This window comes from Oryzias latipes, chromosome 11 (assembly GCF_002234675.1).
Source record: "Oryzias latipes chromosome 11, ASM223467v1".
In the NCBI taxonomy this organism is placed as follows: Eukaryota; Metazoa; Chordata; class Actinopteri; order Beloniformes; family Adrianichthyidae; genus Oryzias; species Oryzias latipes.
In genome coordinates, this window is record NC_019869.2 from 19244085 (window position 1) to 19265157 (window position 21073).

Consider the following 21073-nt stretch of genomic DNA (forward strand, 5'->3'; position numbering starts at 1 on the left):
CATTTGTGTACAAACTGCAATTGATTTTTATTTTTTTATCTTCGGGACGTGGCGGAAAACAAAAAGCTTTTTTTTATCAGGCTTCTGCTTTGGAAACAAAGAAAAGTTACCTGTCTGTTGTTGTGTCCCAAAAAGTTGTTTAAAAGTAGTTTATTGGCAACATGTGACAATTAAAATTTTCATTTTTACCATAAATCTTGAGACTTGACTTGAACTTACAAAACAGGACTTGTGATCATCTGCAGTTATCCTCTGATCAGAAGGTTGCACTGTGATCCGTTCTGTCTGTCCATGTGTTAAAGTGTCCTCGACTGAGTCACTGAACCTGTAACCTTATGTGGCAGCTGAGTCTTTCTCTGCCCTACAGCAGATGTTCCTGTGTGTCTGTCACTGCAAAATAATAATTATAATAACCAAATAAATATGATCTTTTCCTGCAATTTTGTGTTTCTTAAGACTTGGTTTTAAAGCGGTGCTTCGTCAATTGAATAATAATATGAATAATAAAGCTGTTGTTTTGTGATTTAAAAGGTAATCTGATTACAGAAATCCACCACCCTTCTATCCATCTGAAGTTCCCATGTCCAGAGGCTCTGGGATGTTTCTCTGTGCTGTGTTCCTCACTTGAGCTGCTGGAGTTCTGCAGGATGGATCACTTACACCCGAACCTCCAGCTTTTTGTCCTTGACATTCACAGTGATGCAGTACTTGCAGACTTTTTAACCCTTGTGTTATCTTAGATGACCCCACCCTTACTTTGACATGTTCTCCCTACCATGACAAAGATGGATAAAGGTGGAAAGATTTCATGTAATCCATGGACACCAGTGAGGTTCACAAATCATTGAAGAAAAAAGGTTCAGAGCACTGTCTAGTGGGTCTAGATGACCCAACTCCCAATGTTAAAGTGCCTAGGATAGCACAAGGGTTAAACACCATCCACAAAATTTATCTATAGTGGATTGTTGTTTTTATTAACAGTATGGTGCAATAGCAACACCTAGTGGTTTTACTTGAACATTACCAATGAGATTACTAATTCAACCAAAGAGAAGCCCTGACCTTTGAAAGAAGAATTTGGGGTAGCTGAATTACAGCTGGAGGGTGGATACAAAAACAAATCGATCCCCAACGCTTTTTCATTTCCAAACATCTAACTTCACAACAGAAGTCAATGGTGTGAAGACAGATACTGGCTCCTTGATTAGGTTACACTTTGATTTCAACACATCCACAATTCTGATCAGATTATGAATGTGATAAAGTCTTAATCTGTTGCCATTTCATAAATGTTCACTTCTGAGCTGTGAACGAAGCCTTGGGGGTAAGGGAGCAAAGGGGAGGGAAGTACCATTACGTCTGGCATGTGTAAAATACTTGTTAGGGATGGCACAGAGAGACGCCTCATAGTAACTAATTCACATCCAAGACTATTTGATTGAATTGTTTTAATTTTTCCTCACATATTAGTATTTCTTCATTTGGTTTTCTGGTGGAGACAATGGTCTAAACTCCAGTTTTTTGCATACAGAACACTGATGTCAGTGTACTTTGACCAAGTACCATTATTGGGGGCAGAGCCATGCTAATTTACTAATTGGAAAGTCTTGATTGGAACATCTAAATTCCAGAAATATGAGATGAGATCAATATCAGATCATTGTTTTCAAATGGAAGAGTAGGCTCTTCCGTGTGTTTAGATGTTGTGATTGCTGTTCACATTAAAAATGTGAAAGGCAGCCTGCAGGCTGGTAAAGTTGGACAGGGTCTCCCTCCCTTCAACAGAGACCAAAAAAACAAAAAACATTTGAGTGAGACAACAGAAGTTTAAACATCAACACTGAAGATCTGATTATAAGCATTTTTGATGTAAATTAAAATATATATATAAATAAATAAAGGCTGCAAATGTAAAAAGATGTTAATAGGTTTCATTAAGTGTACATAATCTTAAGCATTCATCTGCAGGTAATAACATCACATTTTTTAAAATAAACTACACCAAAACTTTGACAAACATGACAAACTATGTTTTGAATCGTTCCAAAACAGTCCTAAGTTTTTATTTTTTTTATTAAATCATTGAAAATAACAGGACCTGGTTTAACTTAAATTAAATTATCAATCATAAAAGTAGGAATTGCAGCCAGAAGAAAAAATACAAAACAACAGATATTGAAAAGACTAAGTAAACACAAATTTAGTATTGCAGGGTTTATTTTTACGGTTATATATATCTAGTAGAATTTTTATCTTCAACTACTTTTTTTTCAAATTCTTTAGGAATCAAAAGGAAAATAAATTTAAATAAAGCAAAATTTCAAGAAAAGAAAAAACAAAAAAACTTTAGAATTGCTTAAGAGAAGAGTCAACCATCAACATGTAAATTTACAAATACATTCTCCAGATATTTTAATTTTAATTCAGTTGTAAAGTCCGTAAAAGTATTATCTATTTTTCCAAACACGTGTTCTGCTATATTATAAGGATTTTATGAACATTTCCAGTTGTACTAAAAATAATTTGAAAATGGGGTTTCTATTTCATAGTTTATGTATTAATAAAGTGTGCAATGCAAATGATTAAATTAAAACAGATTTATGGGGGGGGGGGGGGGGTGTAGGATTCCAAACGTAACTTATAAACCAGTGTTCTATTATTCCAACATGTTTGTGTTTTTGGTGTATTCAAAACTGAGAATTTGTCCTCTTCTGTTCTATTTCTTTTTGTTTTAAACTGTATTGTACAAAACAGAAGTACGGTACAAAACACAATTTTACAAAATAAACTTCAAATGTGCCAGGGGAGCATACAAACATGTATTTTACATAAAAACGTTCAAGGTTCTACAACTTTCATACAAACATACAGCTTTCTGATTCAGGCTTTTAGAGATGGTATTGAGACACATTTCAATTTGTTTGATTACCACAGGGGGATAATAGAAGCTGAAGAAAATTTGCATTTATGAACATAAAATTTGCCGAATTTAGTTATAAGGTTAATTATGAGTTTTTTACTTGAGTCCAAGTTTTTATAATGAAAGTCAAAAAATATATATTCTAATTTCAGAGTGAAGTTGTGGTGGATATGTTTTTGATCCATTGTAAACGCATTTTACAAAAAATGTTAATTTGAGTACAGTTCCGCTGCTGTTCAAATTCATCTCTGACCGCCATAAGAATGATAGTGACGCCATTCGTTTTGTAGTCATTCACAGCTGTAGTCCTATGCTGCCCGTCGCGTTGGTTTAACGTATCTCACGTAAAGCCTAACTGTTAAAGCACGGTTCTTCTCGACTCTTTTCTGTTTTTTATATATTCAGATCAAGTAGAGGGTTGGGGGGAAAGAAAAAAAGAGGTTTTTGTACTGAAGTGATAAGTTTGGACGCTCCCTTTTTTTTTTACACAAAACCGACAGAACAGCCGCGGGGGCTGCTGGTCCTGCAGGCCCGTCTGTCCTGCGGTTCAAGGAAAAACCCGGAGCACGAACTCAAATGCTACGACGGCCCACGTTGCAGAAACGGTGTTCATGGAGGAGCAAATGTTTGAATCCGCATATGATCTCTTATACCGTCAATGATCTGCATGGAGCGCGCGCGGCGGTGGTGCGATCCCCTGGTTCCAAACAACACGGGAATATTATGCTAGTGTCCTTCCGCGCTCAAATGTGCTAACTAGTCCAGTCCGCGTCTTGTGGAGCACATGGCCGTGCCGCAGCTTTGCGCCACAAACAGCCACAGTAGAAGAACGGAAGTCTCCATCTGCAGGAAAAGCAGCACTCTTCGTCTTCGAGCCCGTCCGTCGAATTGAATCCCGTTCAGAACCAGAGCACCGCCGCCGGACCTCGCAGAGAAACCCCCTCCAGCTTCCATCTTAGCTGCCCGCGCGCGCCTCACGTGTCCTGGGCCGTCGTCCTCACATGACCCGAGTGTTTGTCCCCGTGATCAGCGCCTCATCTCCGTAAACCCGCGTCGCTGAACGACGGCGTCCCACCCCCGCAGGCTTCATGGAGATGCTGGATCAGAGTGTGGACAGCTCTGCGAGGTGAGCGGCAGCCGCCCGCCTCCTGTCCCGCCATGTCTGGCCTGGCGGCGGGAGCAGCTTAGCAAGACCTCGGCCACTGCGTGGAACCTGATCTGTACATAAACCATCTTAATTTTTTTTCTTTCTATTTAAAAAACCATGAGCGTGAACGCGCCGCTGCAGATTTGAGAAGCAGGCTAATGCTAATCCATCTGCGGCTATTATGAGCTAAATCGGAGGAAGCTAGCTGACCTAAACCTTCTAATGGGACTATATGGACGAAAAATTGTTAATAAAAATTATTAACTTAAAAAAAAACTCAACAACACTGCAGCTCTGTTTTGACCATCAATCCACAACCTAATTTGAAAGGGGCGGAGCTTCGACCCTTAGTGCAAACATCTGCATCCCACCACAGTTCTGCTTTTAAAGGTCTTTGAAAATCTCACTGAGATGATAACAAGCTAAAGTTTTTTTATGCCGGAGCAGTTGCAGTGATGGGATGAGTAAATAATTTTATTTAACAACCTAATTCTTTATGTACCCAGATTAACAGCTGAAATCAAGCTTTATGCAGATGTATTTGTCCATACGCCCCAGTGTGCTTCCCGAAATGTTGATAGTTAACCAGAGCAGTGTCTGCGAGTCTTACCGGGCAACCAAAACAATAAATGGTAAAGAATAACCAGCAAACACTCTTAGGAAAGGATCTTTAACATTCTACACATGTTGCTGTATTAAGACATCCTCAAATCTGCACCATCTGGTGTCCAGCGGTGTTCCTGTTGACATCGGAAAATATTGATGTTAAAAGCATTTGGGGTCTGGCTCTAAGAGCTCAGCAGATGTGGAACCACAAACTGAGCTTTACCGAAGAGCTGCAGTCTTTGTTTTCAGTGGATGCAGATTAAACCCTCTGGTTTAGAAATTTCTGCTGCAGGGGGGGCGAAGAGAAGTGTCTGCCTAAAGATGGGATTATGGTTGTTTTGGAGGCAGTTAGAGTGCCGTAAGACTGTAAAAATATGCAAGTTTGAAGTTTATAAATGACTTTGTGTGTTCTCTGTGTTTGCAGTCATGACAAACAGGAAGTGGGGGAAGTGGTGCAGCTTCAGGAGGGTAAGAACTGTGCCTCTGCTGCAACATCAAACACGCAGAATTAAGACACGCACACTTAAAACAAACACGCACAGTGGAGACGAACACGCAGACCTGAGACGAACACGCACACCTGGAACAAACACGCACACCGGAGACGAACATGCACACCGGAGACGAACATGCACACCTGGAACAAACAGGCACACCTGGGACGAACACGCACACCTGGAACAAACACGCACACCGGAGACGAACATGCACACCGGAGACGAACATGCACACCTGGAACAAACAGGCACACCTGGGACGAACACGCACACCGGAGACGAACACGCACACCGGAGACGAACACGCACACCTGGAACAAACACGCACACCTGGGACGAACACGCACACCGGAGACGAACACGCACACCGGAGACGAACACGCACACCTGAGAAGAACACGCACGCCTGGGTCGAACACGCACGCCTGGGTCGAACACGCACGCCTGGGTCGAACACGCACACCTGGATCGAACACGCACACTTTAAACAAACTCAGGAAGCGTTTCAGCACATTGCCCATCCTGTGTTGATACTGTGTCGTAGTGTGTCACTAAAAACTGACTACTGCCGGACCGAAAACATCATGGCTGGCAACCAAGTTAAAAAACTCCACTGAAATACTGATTAAAAAAGAAAGTGTAAACACTGTATTTGTCACTGTAGTTGAGGCTTCCTCATTCCCATGTATCGCTTCAAAACATAAAATGATTTATTTCAAATAAGAGTCAGTTTGAAGTGGAATTGTATTCTGCCAGATCAAGCAGAAACTGAGAGGAACGGGAGGGACAAAAAGCCAAAAACACTATTAAAACTATTAAATAATTCCACGAAATTCATAAAAACATTACATTCAGCACCTTTAGGAAAGATTCAGTAAAACAAATGTCAACCACAGGTGGGCGCGGTAAAAGTGGGGCGTGCGAGTGCAAAAACCGTACAACAGCTGGAAGCTGGGCGCGCATCTGGTGCATGAAAATGTATTTTTTTTTTAAACCTGCCACTGGACTGATTTAGCCCAAGTGCCAAAAATTTAACCAAGAAGATCCCGTAATTTGTCAAAACAAAATATTTTTCAAAATAAAAGAAGCTTAGACTGATAATAAAACTAACTAAAACGTGCCAAATTGACGCAAAACCTGTCCAAAGCAAATTTTCTTCACAATATCAACATCAGTACCACCTAATTGGGTGGAAAACCTCCGAATCTGGCCATACTCCTGTTAGACGCGCTTCCTTGTTTGGCTCCTCTGTGACACACAGAGACAGCGGCTGTATTGGTCTCCTGACCTGAAGCGATAGGCGCACAAACACAGGGTTTCACTTTATGAGCTCAACCCATGAGCCGACGCGTCGGTGTTGCAGGACCCATCACTACCAAACACACAGACCAGAAACAAACACCAAATAAACCATGCTGTACTATAGCAAATGTGCAGTACTAAAGCGTGTAGTACTAAAACAAACATGCTGTACTATAGCAAATGTGCAGTACTAAAGCGTGTAGTACTAAAACAAACATGCTGTACTATAGCAAATGTGCAGTACTAAAGCGTGTAGTACTAAATCAAACATGCTGTACTATAGCAAATGTGCAGTACTAAAGCGTGTAGTACTAAAACAAACATGCTGTACTATAGCAAATGTGCAGTACTAAAGCGTGTAGTACTAAATCAAACATGCTGTACTATAGCAAATGTGCAGTACTAAAGCGTGTAGTACTAAAACAAACATGCTGTACTATAGCAAATGTGCAGTACTAAAGCGTGTAGTACTAAATCAAACATGCTGTACTATAGCAAATGTGCAGTACTAAAGCGTGTAGTACTAAATCAAACATGCTGTACTATAGCAAATGTGCAGTACTAAAGCGTGTAGTACTAAAACAAACATGCTGTACTATAGCAAATGTGCAGTACTAAAGCGTGTAGTACTAAATCAAACATGCTGTACTATAGCAAATGTGCAGTACTAAAGCGTGTAGTACTAAAACAAACATGCTGTACTATAGCAAATGTGCAGTACTAAAGCGTGTAGTACTAAATCAAACATGCTGTACTATAGCAAATGTGCAGTACTAAAGCGTGTAGTACTAAAACAAACATGCTGTACTATAGCAAATGTGCAGTACTAAAGCGTGTAGTACTAAATCAAACATGCTGTACTATAGCAAATGTGCAGTACTAAAGCGTGTAGTACTAAAACAAACATGCTGTACTATAGCAAATGTGCAGTACTAAAGCGTGTAGTACTAAATCAAACATGCTGTACTATAGCAAATGTGCAGTACTAAAGCGTGTAGTACTAAAACAAACATGCTGTACTATAGCAAATGTGCAGTACTAAAGCGTGTAGTACTAAATCAAACATGCTGTACTATAGCAAATCTGCAGTACTAAAGCGTGTAGTACTAAAACAAACATGCTGTACTATAGCAAATGTGCAGTACTAAAGCGTGTAGTACTAAAACAAACATGCTGTACTATAGCAAATGTGCAGTACTAAAGCGTGTAGTACTAAATCAAACATGCTGTACTATAGCAAATGTGCAGTACTAAAGCGTGTAGTACTAAAACAAACATGCTGTACTATAGCAAATGTGCAGTACTAAAGCGTATAGTACTAAAACAAACATGCTGTACTATAGCAAATGTGCAGTACTAAAGCGTGTAGTATTAAAACAAACATGCTGTACTATAGCAAATGTGCAGTACTAAAGCGTGTAGTACTAAATCAAACATGCTGTACTATAGCAAATGTGCAGTACTAAAGCGTATAGTACTAAATCAAACATGCTGTACTATAGCAAATGTGCAGTACTAAAGCGTGTAGTACTAAATCAAACATGCTGTACTATAGCAAATGTGCAGTACTAAAGCGTGTAGTACTAAATCAAACATGCTGTACTATAGCAAATGTGCAGTACTAAAGCGTGTAGTACTAAATCAAACATGCTGTACTATAGCAAATGTGCAGTACTAAAGCGTGTAGTACTAAAACAAAAATGCTGTAATATAGCAAATGTGCAGTACTAAAGCGTGTAGTACTAAAACAAACATGCTGTACTATAGCAAATGTGCAGTACTAAAGTGTGTAGTACTAAATCAAACATGCTGTACTATAGCAAATGTGCAGTACTAAAGCGTGTAGTATTAAAACAAACATGCTGTACTATAGCAAATGTGCAGTACTAAAGCGTGTAGTACTAAAACAAACATGCTGTACTATAGCAAATGTGCAGTACTAAAGCGTATAGTACTAAAACAAACATGCTGTACTATAGCAAATGTGCAGTACTAAAGCGTGTAGTACTAAAACAAACATGCTGTACTATAGCAAATGTGCAGTACTAAAGCGTGTAGTACTAAAACAAACATGCTGTACTGAAGCAAAAAGGCTGGACTAAAACAAAAGCTCACTACTGAAACGGTTTCTTGATGATGTGAAATAATTAGAACTGGAGATTGATGTTCCCGATCTATGATGGCGTGTTGCAGGTGAAACAGGGGGGGGGCAAGAGCAGACGGCAGTGACCATTGCCAGCGTCCAGCAGGCTGCGTTCGGAGATCACGGAGTACAGTACCAGTTTCGAACCGAGAACAGCGGAGGGCAGGTAAGCCAGACAACATTTCAAAAGAGTAGGAGTAGAGGAGAGCTGCTTCATCCTAAGAGTTTAGTGCTAACACTGGAGCACTAAACTTGGAGGAGCAACACCCACATCTGTGATGCTTGGAACTGTTAAATTCTGTGGCTTCTCCTCCTCTGCACCAGCTTTTTTTTTTGTTTTTCCTTTTATCAAAGCGCCCCGTCTGTCAGAACATTCGCTGTTTTCAGATGGGTGTGGAAGGTCTGCCATGTCTTCCAGTAAAACTGGGGTTCATTGTGGTGTTTTCATCCAGACCTCCACAAGCAACTCCTACCATGAAGGCGTGAAATAACCCGTGAGTCAGTAAGGAGGAGGGAAAAGATGAAATCCTGCTTTAAAATGGATTTGTATCCCTCATAAATGAAAGCATCTTGATGGTCACAGCTTGGTCTTCTTTGCAGTTCTTGGTACCGTTTTACTTTTTATTTTTTATTTAAAGCAGTATCTCTGTCTGCCTGAAGCATTTCTAAAGCTCATTCGTGTTTAGTTTGTGTCTGATGAGCTGCACACGCTCCTCGAAGTCCTCTGATGGCCAGCTGCAGATAAAGCAGATGTTTCTCCTCTTCTTCATCCTGTCGTTCCGTTTCTGCTCTTTGCTCACGTTTCATTTCTCTGCTTCTGCGTTCGTCTTGCTTCAAAGAGTCCAGACATTTTGGGAATTTTAAACTGCAGGAATGAAGGTCGGACCCGGCAATCTGGGTTAGTGACTTGCTGAATTCTCGCCTCCCCAGGTGACCTATCGGGTGGTTCAGGTGACAGATGAGCACCTGGAGGCGGCGGCTGATGGGGCTGGCGCAGTCAGCGTCGTTTCCACGGCAGCGTTTGCTGGAGCTCCTCAGGCCGTGGCTCAGGTGGGTTCCACTATTCTAGACCAGCAGAGGGAGCTAAATAAAAGCTGGTATGGGCTTGATTTCAGTCTCTACTATCAGTTTATGATCCCCTCCATGATTAAACTCAAGTTTCTAAGCCTGAACTCCCAAGATCTTTTAGAAAAACGTCCTCTTTGCCCATCGTTGGAAGACACTTCCAATCTTCCAATGATGGGAAACGCTAGGATTTCCTGAACTGCAGTAAAAGCAGCTCAGTCTTCTAGTGTTGTGTCAATAAACTTGTCTTTACCAAAGCTTTGCAGCAGCGTTGAACATTTATGTACTCCTTCATGCAAACTGCTCTTCTGCCCTCCCCTTCCCCTGCCCCTCTTTGCAGGCCGTGATACAGAACCCCTTCAGTAACGGAGGCAGTCCTGTCGGGGAAACCGTGGCAGGAGAGACCCGCTTTGCGTATTTTCCCGCCACTGTCAGCGACGGAACAGCCGTGTCTGTACAGGCCGCCGATCCGGCCATCACCCAGGCAGGAGGTGAGGAGAAGGAGGATGATCCATATCCACTTTGTTTATTCAAAACTAGAAGGTGCAGCACAAAGTAAAAGCAGCTCAAAGAACAATAGAACAGGTAGAGGATTCTTAAAGATGACACATAAAAACTAAAAAGTAAGTGAAACCACAACAGATAACAACTGAAAGTGGATTAAATGCCAAAAAACTGAATAAATGAGCTTTGAGGCGTTATTCTTTAAGGTTTTAGTACCACACATGGCAAATTAATTACTAGCTTCCAAAAAACATGTCTCATAGTAAATGCAAAGAAAATGAGAAAGAACTAAAGATTGGCCCTTAAGGCGCACCTTACTTTGGTACAGAGGACTTAAGTCATGACATGTTTGTGTTCAGGCCAGCTCTACGTGATGATGAGCCCCCCCGAGGTGTTGCAGGGGGCAACCCCTCGTGCCATTGCTCCACAGACGTACACGTGAGTCCAACGCATAAAAACTCAGCCTAGGGACTGATATTAACAAAACTGATAGTAATCTGTATCAGATCTGAGTGTGCGTGGATGAGATCAGGCTGAAAAAGCATGATGTTTTTGCAGGAAGGTGGAGAGTCAGCGCGTGCCCCGGGACGAGCGGCGACGGGCCCAGCACAATGAAGGTCAGGCTGCCTGCCGGCGTGCTCCGTCTCGCAGAACCACTTTGGCTCAAGATTCGTACACACCTGGCATATGATAGGGGTTCAAGAACGTCCTAAAGATGCGTTCTTGATCCACACTTTCTGATCTGGATCAACAGTTCTCCAGGAACTGAAGCAGGGCTCCGGCTGCATGATTTACTATCAGATGGAGGATTTTCAGAAAACGTCCTGATAATCTGGAATTACAGCAGAATAATCTGGAAGAAGCAAGAGCTGGAACCCGTTTCTCTGGGACAAAACGTTCCAGATTCTAGAACGGTTGCAGAGACGTTTTAGAAAAGTCAGATTTTTGTTTTTTCTTCATAAATGCATTTTTACATGGCTGCATTATTCTAGTTTACAATTCATGCTAGTTTATGGATGATCATGTGTTTGGACATTGTTGCTTCTAAAGTCATTAAAGTTTGTTCCGTCTGCAGTGGAGAGGAGAAGACGTGACAAGATCAACAACTGGATCGTGACGCTGTCCAAGCTGATCCCGGACTGCAGCGTGGACAGCAGATCTGCAGCGGTGAGCAGTGACCTCTGCGCCCGGGTCCACCGCCGCTGTCCTTTGATGTGTTGGCTGAAACTGCTGTCTCGTTTCTCTGCCCTGCAGAGTAAAGGAGGCATCTTGTCCAAAGCCTGCGATTACATCCGGGAGCTGCGGCAGAACAACCAGCGGCTGCAGGAGAGCTGCAAGGAGGTGGAGCAAGCAGAGATGGACAACGAGCTGCTCCGACAGCAGGTGCACTCCCCCTTCTCCCCTGTTTTTGGATGTAGTTTCCATGACAACGGCAACTAAATGAAATGTTGTGAAAGGTCTATGTTTTAAGAACAAATGGGGTTTAAAAAGGGGTGTGGCTTTTTTAGAGTCAGTTGCAGAGCAGCATCTCTGCACATGTTTTCCAAAACGGAAAGATGTTTCTCCAAGTCACTTTTGGAAAATTTGAGGTCTATGTCATATCCTGCCAAGACGGGCCACAAATCTGAGCTCGAATGGGTGTAGTTGTAGTGCAGAATCTCAAACTAACGGCAGGTTTGCCTGACAGGTGGAAGAACTGAAGAACGACAACGCTCTGCTCCGAGCGCAGCTGCAGCAGCACGGCGTGGAAACCAACGGAGATGTGACGGCCCAGTGACGGCGTGCCGCACCCTCCCCCACCCTAAACTCAGACCCCAGAGACTCTGGATGTCTCCATGAACTCAGCAAAACATGGGTCTCAGCTGTTCTCCTCTTTAACGTTTGTTTCAGTCTGCGGGAAGCTCTGAGGTGAACGATGGCGCCCCCTGCTGTTCAGAGGTTCTAAGTCCCAGTTTGACAGATGCAGAGCAGATCTAGGGCTGCCAATATGTGCCGACGTGCACGCTCCTGCTGTGCTCCAAAACGCAGCTGAGGATGAGGAGCTCCTCCGAGACTCTGAACACGAGGAGCAGCTTCGGAGGAACTCCCCCCATGCTGAATAACAGGTGTCCGTGGGGGCTGATGGGGGTCACAGATGTGCTGCCGGGGGGAACTGGAAACTAAAAAAAGGCTGCAGGTGTGACCACTGAAACATGATTCCCAAACGAAACTGTACCTGAGCGCGTCTGTTCTGGAGGCTGCTGGGAAACGGAGGCCTCTCCGTTATTCAGATTGCATAGTCCTCCACAGGTTCTGCCCCCCCCGCATGTGCAGGAGCGACACCCAAGACTAAAGCATCATTTATAATTCAGAATGCTCCTTTGTCAGCTCCTGCACATCTGTGCAGTCACTGAATAACTGCAGGACATGAGCTGTTCCATGTTAGGAGGGTCCGATGATTTACTGTGTGAACAGGTGGACTACATTCAACGTGAACCTGCATTTGTAGGAGGAGCTTGAAATCATTGAAACCACCCAGATGTGTTCAAAAGGTTTGGAAGGTGCTTAAACAGTGAAAACATTTTTGCAATTAAACCAATGCTTTATCCACTGGGTCTTTTTCAAAATTGCAGCCCTCTCATGAAGCTATGACTCCGCCCCTCGCATGACTTTTACCATGGCTACCGCTCAGACTGGACCAACGAAGATGTAAAGATGAAATTTAGGAGGTTGCAATCATGCAAAGATTATTTTTTACTGCGCTTCTACTGTGAAGCGTGTATTTCCTGTGATGTCAGACTGCTGCTTTCTCCTGCTGCTTGCAATGTTTTTTTCTAATTTAAAGTGGAACAACTTTTCCGTGAGAGGAAATGAACTAATTTGCTGATCTGGAAATAAAAGCTGTTCTACCTGGTGGCTCCTTTCTGTTTGAGTTCTAATTAAAAATGTGTTTGTCGTCTTTCTGCAGCATTTTTGTGAAACTGAAGTAATTTTTTTGAGTTTGTATTAAAAAAAAGGCCCTGGAGCTGCATTCTGGTGCAAGAAATGTCTGCATGTGGAGCCAAGAGGTTTTGTTGATTTAGATTTGACAGAGTAAAGCAATTTAAACGACTCAGCAGCTCTCTGAAGAAAATCGACTAAAAGAACAAGCAAGGATTAATCCCAACTTGATTTTGTAAAATCATATCAGAGGGATAATCTATTTATGTCATCAGTGAGGTCAAAGTGTAGTGGACAGGAGACTAGACTTTGGGGGACTCCAGAGATCAAATTAAGTTAAACATTAATACATATTTTTACATTTTTTTAATGATTCAAACGCCACATATTGAGCACGTGACGGCGCCGTGTTTTCATTTATTCAGCACGTCCGTGCTGCGTCGTTTCCCTGGAAACGGCAGCAGACGCCGTTTCCATGGAGGCATGGTCAGCACCGGCTAAGCGAGCGTCCCTGTAAGCGCCGCTGTTTTACCGACGTGAGACCTTTGCTTCGCTATAACGGTGAGTCTGCGGGAATTTACGATTCTTCTTTTCAAAGTCAATGGAAAAGGGAAAAAAATCTAACCATTCTCTGAAACGGAGTTATTTCATTATATTATCTATATTCACCAACAGGCTTTTCAAAGCCCATTAATAAGCCAAAGCAAATTCATCCACTAAAATGACTGCCACTTTACTATAAGTCCACGATAATACATATTAATGCATGATTTTGAATGCATATTTCTGGAAAAAAGAAAAAAAAGTTCAACCTGTTTTGTTGTAACTCGGCTAGTTTAGCCCTTGTGCTATCCTAGGCACTTTAACATTGGGAGTTGGGTCATCTAGACCCACTAGACAGTGCTCTGAACCCTTTTTCTTCAATGATTTGTGATCTTCACTGGTGTCCATGGATTACATGAAATCTTTCCACCTTTATCCACCTTTGTCATGGTAGGGAGAACACGTCAATGTAAGGGTGGGGTCATCTAAGATAGCACAAGGGTTAAAAGAGTCCTGTTTCCCCTGTTTGAACAGATCAGGTTTCTTTTGCTCAGTTTTCATGTAACTTCAGGTTTCTCTCACCTGGTGGAAAGGCCCCATCTCCAAAGGTAAATAACATGATGGGTCCTGGTTTGCATTTTGCAAGACTTCACATTTCCAGAAAAACAAAAAATCATTTCCTAAACTCAGATGAAACAGTAGTTGTTCTATAACCTAAGGCCGTCAGGGATTTACATGGTAACAACAACAAAAAACATAATAACACACAATGGATAATAATCACTTAGTCTCTAGTCCTTCTGCACAAAACTTTGGAGATATTTTCAATTAAGATTTTTTTAATAAATCAAACTCTTGGAACATCCCTCTTATCTTAGCCATTTGTTTAAATCCAGGAACATCTTTCAGAGGATCTAGTTCATGCATTGACACTTCCTGCTTTCTCACATCATCAAGTTGTTTCTAAACCTTTTGATGATCGTCCAGCTGATCCAGTATGCCAGAGTTCAGATAAGAAAAGATTTTGTTTCTGAAGTTTTAGATTCACTTCTGTGCTACTGAAACAGATTCCAAAATTCTGTTATTGTCACAAAACCTTTAATCTTTCATCTCAAAGTTACACCTTTTCCAAGTAGAGTTCCTCGCTCTCTGCCGGCAGAATTCCTGATTGTAACTAGAATTTTCTAAACTAGAGTGGAGACAGAGCCTCCAGCTCTGGTGGAACTCTGCTCCATCTTTGGCAGACACCGTATCACATAAATCTGATAGTTTAGGTAATCTTGAGTGATCCTGAACTTGGTACTCATTATGCTGCTGAAGACTTAATACTTAACCCAGCTGCAGGGTTGTTGTTATTGTTGTTTTTTTATGCACTTTATTTGGGGTGTTTGTTCTGCTGAGGTTTCTTCCATTTAACCCTTTTTGTTGGTCAACACATCTTTAATAAAATTAATTTGGCCTCATTGAAAAGATGAGAGTAAATTTGGAATAAAACAGTTTCAAAATCTGTGCTCTGATGTCACAACAACTGCACTAGAACATCTATGATTGTTAATGGGTGCACTGACGTTTAAAAAGAAACCTCTTTGATGGATACTGATCTTCTGGGAGTCCACAGATGCTCCCAGTGAAGCCCTCTTTGCGCTGCGGCGTGTCTGAGTGGAACAACAACAACCTTCAGCTGTGGGCCGAAGCTCAGCAGCAGCGGCTGGTTTCCAGCGAGATCCGACAGGAGTGCAAGTCGCTGCGCAATGAGACCCACTGCAAGGTGGGTTCCTGTTTCATGCGGGAGTCAATGGTCTTCATCCTGAAGCTCACGGATGCTCTTTTGACCTGCAGACGGTCTGGGATGAGAAGGAGACGTCTCGTCGCCTCACTGAGCGAGTCTGGGATGTTTCCAGGTGGAGGGACTTGCTGGATAGCTGCGCCCAGAAAGTGGATGAAGAGATGGATGCTCTGACGCTGGTGATTTTAAGATATCTTTCCTAAACTAAAAGATTTGCAGTCATGATAGAAGAAACTTTCTTTAAAAAAAAAGTCTGTCTTTTATGGAAAAACTCATCTTTAGCACGCGTCTACATCAGAAGATCATGATGTCCACGTTCAGGCTGCTGTGAGGACCTTTAAATAATCAAATATTGGTCTTCTTCACTTTTGAACTGTCCTTTATTAGTATGCATGCTTTTGTGAAAGCAGAAGTTTATTAATTAAACAGCTACTTTTCAGCATCTGAAGCCTCAGTCAGTTTTGAGGCCAAAGAGATGACAGTTGATCAAAATGATACAGGCTGTGAACAAGCCCCTCCTCCTATTTCTAAAATTCAAGAGGAACCAGGAGGTACCAAATGGTGCAGTTCCCTCAAAGACCGCTAGAGTTTGGTTTCAGAATAGGGGACTTCTGTTGACTCCCATGTCAAAAAGTCTGACTTCACACCAAAAATAAGCATCAAACGTGTTTGGTTAATCAGCTGATTTTATTAGAGCTTAAAGTTGTGCATATTTGATTGGTAGGTGGGGAAACCATGAAACCCGGTATATCTAAGAATTGACAATTCTTTTTTACCATGATGTTCTTTAAACCCTTTGAGGAAATCCACAAAGATATTTTTAATATAATATTTGTAAGATATAAATAATATCAATTCATTGATATGTTGGGTGATTTGGTAAGTTTTTGCTCACAACAATGTTAGTTTAAGAGGCAAAAATATTTACATGGATGTTCAGAAAAATAGCACCTAAGTTACCCAGTGTCTCAATTTTCCTCCACACATTTTTAATGTGGTGTAACTCTATTACAAAGAATTACTTATCAACACATTTTACATTCTGTTAATACAGCAAGTAGTTATTTAAAACATAAATAACAATAGAGGAGTTATTATCACTCTAAAGTTTAGAAAATTACAAAATGTTTGCCTGCCAAAAGTGTTTTTGAGTTTTCATGGAAACAGCCATTTTTAAATGATCAGGAAACCCCCTTCTACTGCCTCTAGTAACATGATGATGCATTACAGGAGAGAAAACGTGGGCCAAGTTATAGCTAGTGGATTTTGAAGGAGGTTTTGGATCATTCTAATGAGACAGGAGTCACAGAAATGCATGTACTAAATGGTTATATAGGGTCAATAAATGTTTTTTGCCTTGATCTGCCCAATAGTGCCGTTTCATCATGTTGCTGAGGTGGTTGGATCAAAGTTAACCCATTTAATGTTTGCTGGTGGGAATAGTCTGCATAGTCAGAGATCATCAGTCCATTTTTACATGCTTTTTGCTGCAATGCCTGGAGGTGGAGGCTCAAGATATAAGCTTTTCCTAGACCAGAGTTACTTAAAGTCACAACAGCTTTACTCTGGAATCAGTGATCTGCAATGTGAGTCCATTTTTCTTAAAGCTAGAGTTAGAACTGGGTCATTGACTTCACCATGACTGAAGTTCAGGGGCAGAGCAACAACAGGTACTACATATTCTTGATGTGCTTCCGTCATCAAGTTGCCTCCATTTTTCTGACCAGCTCCAGAATTAGTGTTTTAGTTTGAGGGTCATATGACCTTTGCCTTTGCTGTGTGCAGTCGAAAGAGCTGACTGAGCAGGCTCTAGCCGCCACCGCCACCCCGCTGGAGGTCAGCACCGAGTGCATGATGCTGAGAGAGGGGCGGCGCGGGTATGAACTGGTCACCGACCCTGTGCAGGAGCAGCTACAGAAGGAGGTGGAGCTGATTGAGAGAGTGCAGCAGACTCTGCAGCAGCACATCGATGAGGCTTTTCAGCAGCTGTGGTGAGAGATGGGTGGCGTGCTTTCAGGAGCCCATGCCCACTTCCATCCACAGGCCTCAGACTCTGGTGTTTTTCCAGCGTCTTGCAGGAGGCACGACACCAGCTCACCGGCGACCTCCAGAACAAGATGGAGGCTCTGGATATTGATAAATCCTGCCTGACTCTTACAATAACATCACCTAACATCTCTCTGAAGACCAACCCCACCCGCATACCATCAGGGTAATGTTGGCATAAGGGGTCCTTGTCTAACACGTCAGAGCCTCTGTGTTTTTTCAGAGGATCTTGTTTGCTGAAAGTTTTTAACATGTCTTGGTGCAGCGCCTCCACCCCTCAGGAGTGGGTGCAGCTCAGCAACCACAATGTGGTCCAAGCCGAGGAGGCCATGAGGGTGTCCCAGCAGATGAGGGAAGACATGAGCCTCAGCAGAGCCCAGGTGGGTGAGCTGGAAACAGACCTCCACCAGTGTCTAGATCAACGAGGTTTGGAAAAAACTGGTTTCTGCTACGATCTGTCAACATGCTCTGATCACCTCAAAGAATCAGTAGAGACACAATCAGGAGCAGATGTTTGTACGACCTCTGCACTACTGTTCAAGTTGACTCAGCAGTCAGATTGAACCTGGCTAAGGCATCTGCCCGTATTTGGATCTCTGAACTGCTAAAGAGGCATTGTGGCCCACAAGAAGTTCCTCATTTGTAACCTGTCCGTTACATTTGCAGCTGCAGAACGAGCTGGAGGCGGAACGCAGAGCCACAGAGTTTGCTCTGCGTAAACGCAGTCACCACGAGGAGCAGGCGCGGGACGAGCTGCAGTGGCAAATCCGAAATGTACAGGACATTTTCTGCAAACTGCTGGCTAGCCTGGTTTTCACCCCCTGCGTCTGTCTGTAGATGGAAGCAGAAATCGCAGAAATGGAGAGCGACATCCGGGAGCTGGACGCAGATCTGCAGGCCAAAACCGCTCCATTGAAGCTGGCTCACACCCGGCTGGAGAACAGGACCCACAGACCTGGGATGGACCTGTGCAGGGACGAGGTCTCTGTGGAGAAATTTCCGAGCAAGTGCGAGTGACTTCAAGGTGATTCTTTTATGGTCTCTGCCCGCAGGTGCAGTACAGCCTTGTTGCAGAGGTGGAACAGTTGGAGGCCACTGTGCTGGCTTTGCAGCTGAAGCTTTCCAAGGCTCAGTGAGTTCCTTTTTTCTTTTTTTTACCCCAACCCAAACCTCAACAAGGTGTGGGTGTCTGTTTTTTTATTGCTCGTATGCAGGGATGGAGGAAGGACAGTATTAGTGTTGACACCTGGTGTTCCTTACATGCTCTCCTCCTCTCAGACACTCTCTGCAGAACATGAGGCTCCATCACGGTCAAATGCTGCAGGATCTCTCCAGAAAACAGGAGGCTCTATCGCTGGAGCAGCGTAGCCTGAACACCCGGACCCGCCTCACATCGGGCTCCAGCACAGTAGGGGTTGTGGCGCCGGTGGTTCCGCTAATGAACTCCTGTGGGAGGGGCAACCTGCAGCTCATGGCTGAGTGAGGGATGGCTTCTTGACTCCTCCCCTCCCTGCGTTGTTGTCCATGTTTTCACCATGTCCTTATCTACTTTTACCTTCACTCCAAATTCTGCATCACCTGCTCGAAGGCAGGTTGCTAAGTGTTTACCATCTGCAGTTGTTTTCCAAAAGGCCAGGCGAGTCTTATCAAGCTTTGGCTTTAATGGGTGTGTTTGGCTTTGTCTTATTGTTTGATCAACCGATGCGATTTGGAGCATAAGGCAGGAGTAATGACGTGAACTTTGACTTGGCTTTAGATAAACCTGGCAGTAAAGGTGGCCTTCGTGGGACTGAAGTGCAAAAATGTCAGCAGCTGAACTGAACTGATGGGCAAACTTTGGCTTTCTGTTGCCGTCATTTTTATCATCGTCATAGTTTAATTGATGTGTCAGCACAGGAATTTTGTGAAGCTGGTCATACATTCATTCTAAAACATACAGTGGGTGGGGGTCATGACAGTGATTAGAGGAGGCCACAGGGGAGGGACCTGGATAGATTAAACAGATGACAATCAAAATTAAATTTTTACATTTCATGGATAAATCACGTCTGAAATTTGAGAATTTTTATTTATTTATTCACAACATATCATAACTGCTGTTAAAAAAAAAGTGTAAAGTGTAAAAAGTCGCCGTAAAGTCCTGGTGTAAAATTAACTTTACACCGGGAATCCTGTTAGTAGGACTTTTCTCAACAGCTTTACTAACTAAATCTCACATATGAGATTTCCAGACGTTAAAATCATTTTTCAGCCAAACTTTTGATTTTTGATGACTGTGTGACAAATTTGTTTTGCCTAAATTGAACGAAGCATTTTGTGTTCACAAAAAGAAGTCTATACAAAGTGTCAGAGTGTGCACAAACATGTTGAAGTTGATTAACTAACAAGACTGAGTGTTACACCAGCAAATTAGCTTGTGATAGCTAGTAATAAAAATGCAATATCTGGGCATTATAACATGAAAAGTTGTTTATACTTTGGAATTAGTTTCAATGTTTGTGCTTTAAGTGGACTAAAGGCAGATATGGAATCTGTCATGACAGTGTCTATGAGCATCCGACTTTAAAGATCCTGCCCCAGAAAAGAATGTTCTTCTGCTGCATAATAGCAGTTCCAATACATTAATTTAAGGAGAAAATCTTAATTTTTCTCAGTTATTTTCTCCCACTCTTATTCAACCAATTAATTAAATGGTTTTAGACAAACTTCACTGTTAATGGATACATTGTACTGCATGTATAATTGCAATTATGTCTATTTATGATTTAGACTCTATATTTTAGATGTATGTTTGATGTATCTCTCTCTCTCTATATATATATATACATATATATATATATATATATATGTACATCTTTTCTTTGTCTTCTTTGGTACTTTTTTGTTTGATTGCTTTAAATAAATCAATTCCGATTGATCCATTTGTCTGCAGATTTTAATTATGTGTACTCTGCATACCCAGACAATTTTTGCACTTTTTTATTTGGGATTTTTGTAAATTAGGTCCAGCTTGTCTTTACTTTTAGCAAATGATAGCTTGATTGCACTAAAAACAAGTGCAGTTGGGAAAAAAAAAAGGGAAAAAAACAAAAACAAGTCAGTTTAAGGTGCTACAGCAAAGAGTTCAAGGCCCTGAGATAAGATTTAAATTTCTTTACTATTTGTCTTATTTCCTTGAGAATTTTTTAAATTTGGTGTTTGCAGGTTGTTGTTCACATCCCTTCAGGGTTTGCCCAGCTTTCACTGATTTGCACGTGGGGTTTGGCAACGATTTTCACACCTAATGCCCCTCCTGACACAACCTTGTATTTTATCCGGGCTGGGGGATAGAGAGACCCAGACTTGGATATAGTTAGGCAGTTGTGTGGAGGCCCACACTGGATGAAGCTCGTTGCATCACCTATGGGGGGAACCCTGGTTTTCCATGTGCCAGTCCTGCACTTTGGTGGGTAAGTTGTAGTAACACAAGGTTAGGAAGGGGTGGGGAGGGCGCTCTCAATGGACAAAGCAGAGGGTCAATGACCCATCCTTCCCCTCTCTGGATTCACCCGTCAAAGAACCTTATTGAAACCCCACTGGGGTTGGTGGGTCTGCC

General features: G+C 42.3%; 2 protein-coding genes across 3 annotated transcripts; both read left to right on the forward strand.

Moving 5' to 3' along the window:
* The first annotated feature begins 3214 nt into the window (after window positions 1-3214).
* On the forward strand, window positions 3215-13077 carry LOC101164660 (upstream stimulatory factor 2). 2 transcript variants are annotated; one of them, XM_011481094.3, is made up of 10 exons: window positions 3215-4046; window positions 5098-5141; window positions 8666-8781; window positions 9546-9665; window positions 10021-10171; window positions 10544-10622; window positions 10740-10801; window positions 11260-11351; window positions 11439-11567; window positions 11872-13077. In XM_011481094.3, exons 1-10 carry the CDS (start codon window positions 4009-4011, stop codon window positions 11959-11961), a joined length of 921 nt encoding a protein of 306 aa, XP_011479396.1. In that variant the 5' UTR covers window positions 3215-4008; the 3' UTR covers window positions 11962-13077. The 2 variants fall into 2 exon arrangements, with proteins under 2 accessions (XP_011479396.1, XP_004074353.1); XM_004074305.4 differs by having other exon boundaries at window positions 10743-10801.
* A 75-nt stretch (window positions 13078-13152) lies between these two features.
* On the forward strand, window positions 13153-20555 carry tekt2 (tektin 2). Its single transcript, XM_011481325.3, has 10 exons — window positions 13153-13664; window positions 15265-15414; window positions 15486-15611; window positions 17218-17423; window positions 17501-17644; window positions 17744-17858; window positions 18145-18252; window positions 18316-18459; window positions 18531-18610; window positions 18757-20555. Exons 2-10 carry the CDS (start codon window positions 15265-15267, stop codon window positions 18959-18961), a joined length of 1278 nt encoding a protein of 425 aa, XP_011479627.1. The 5' UTR covers window positions 13153-13664; the 3' UTR covers window positions 18962-20555.
* Window positions 20556-21073: the final 518 nt, after the last annotated feature.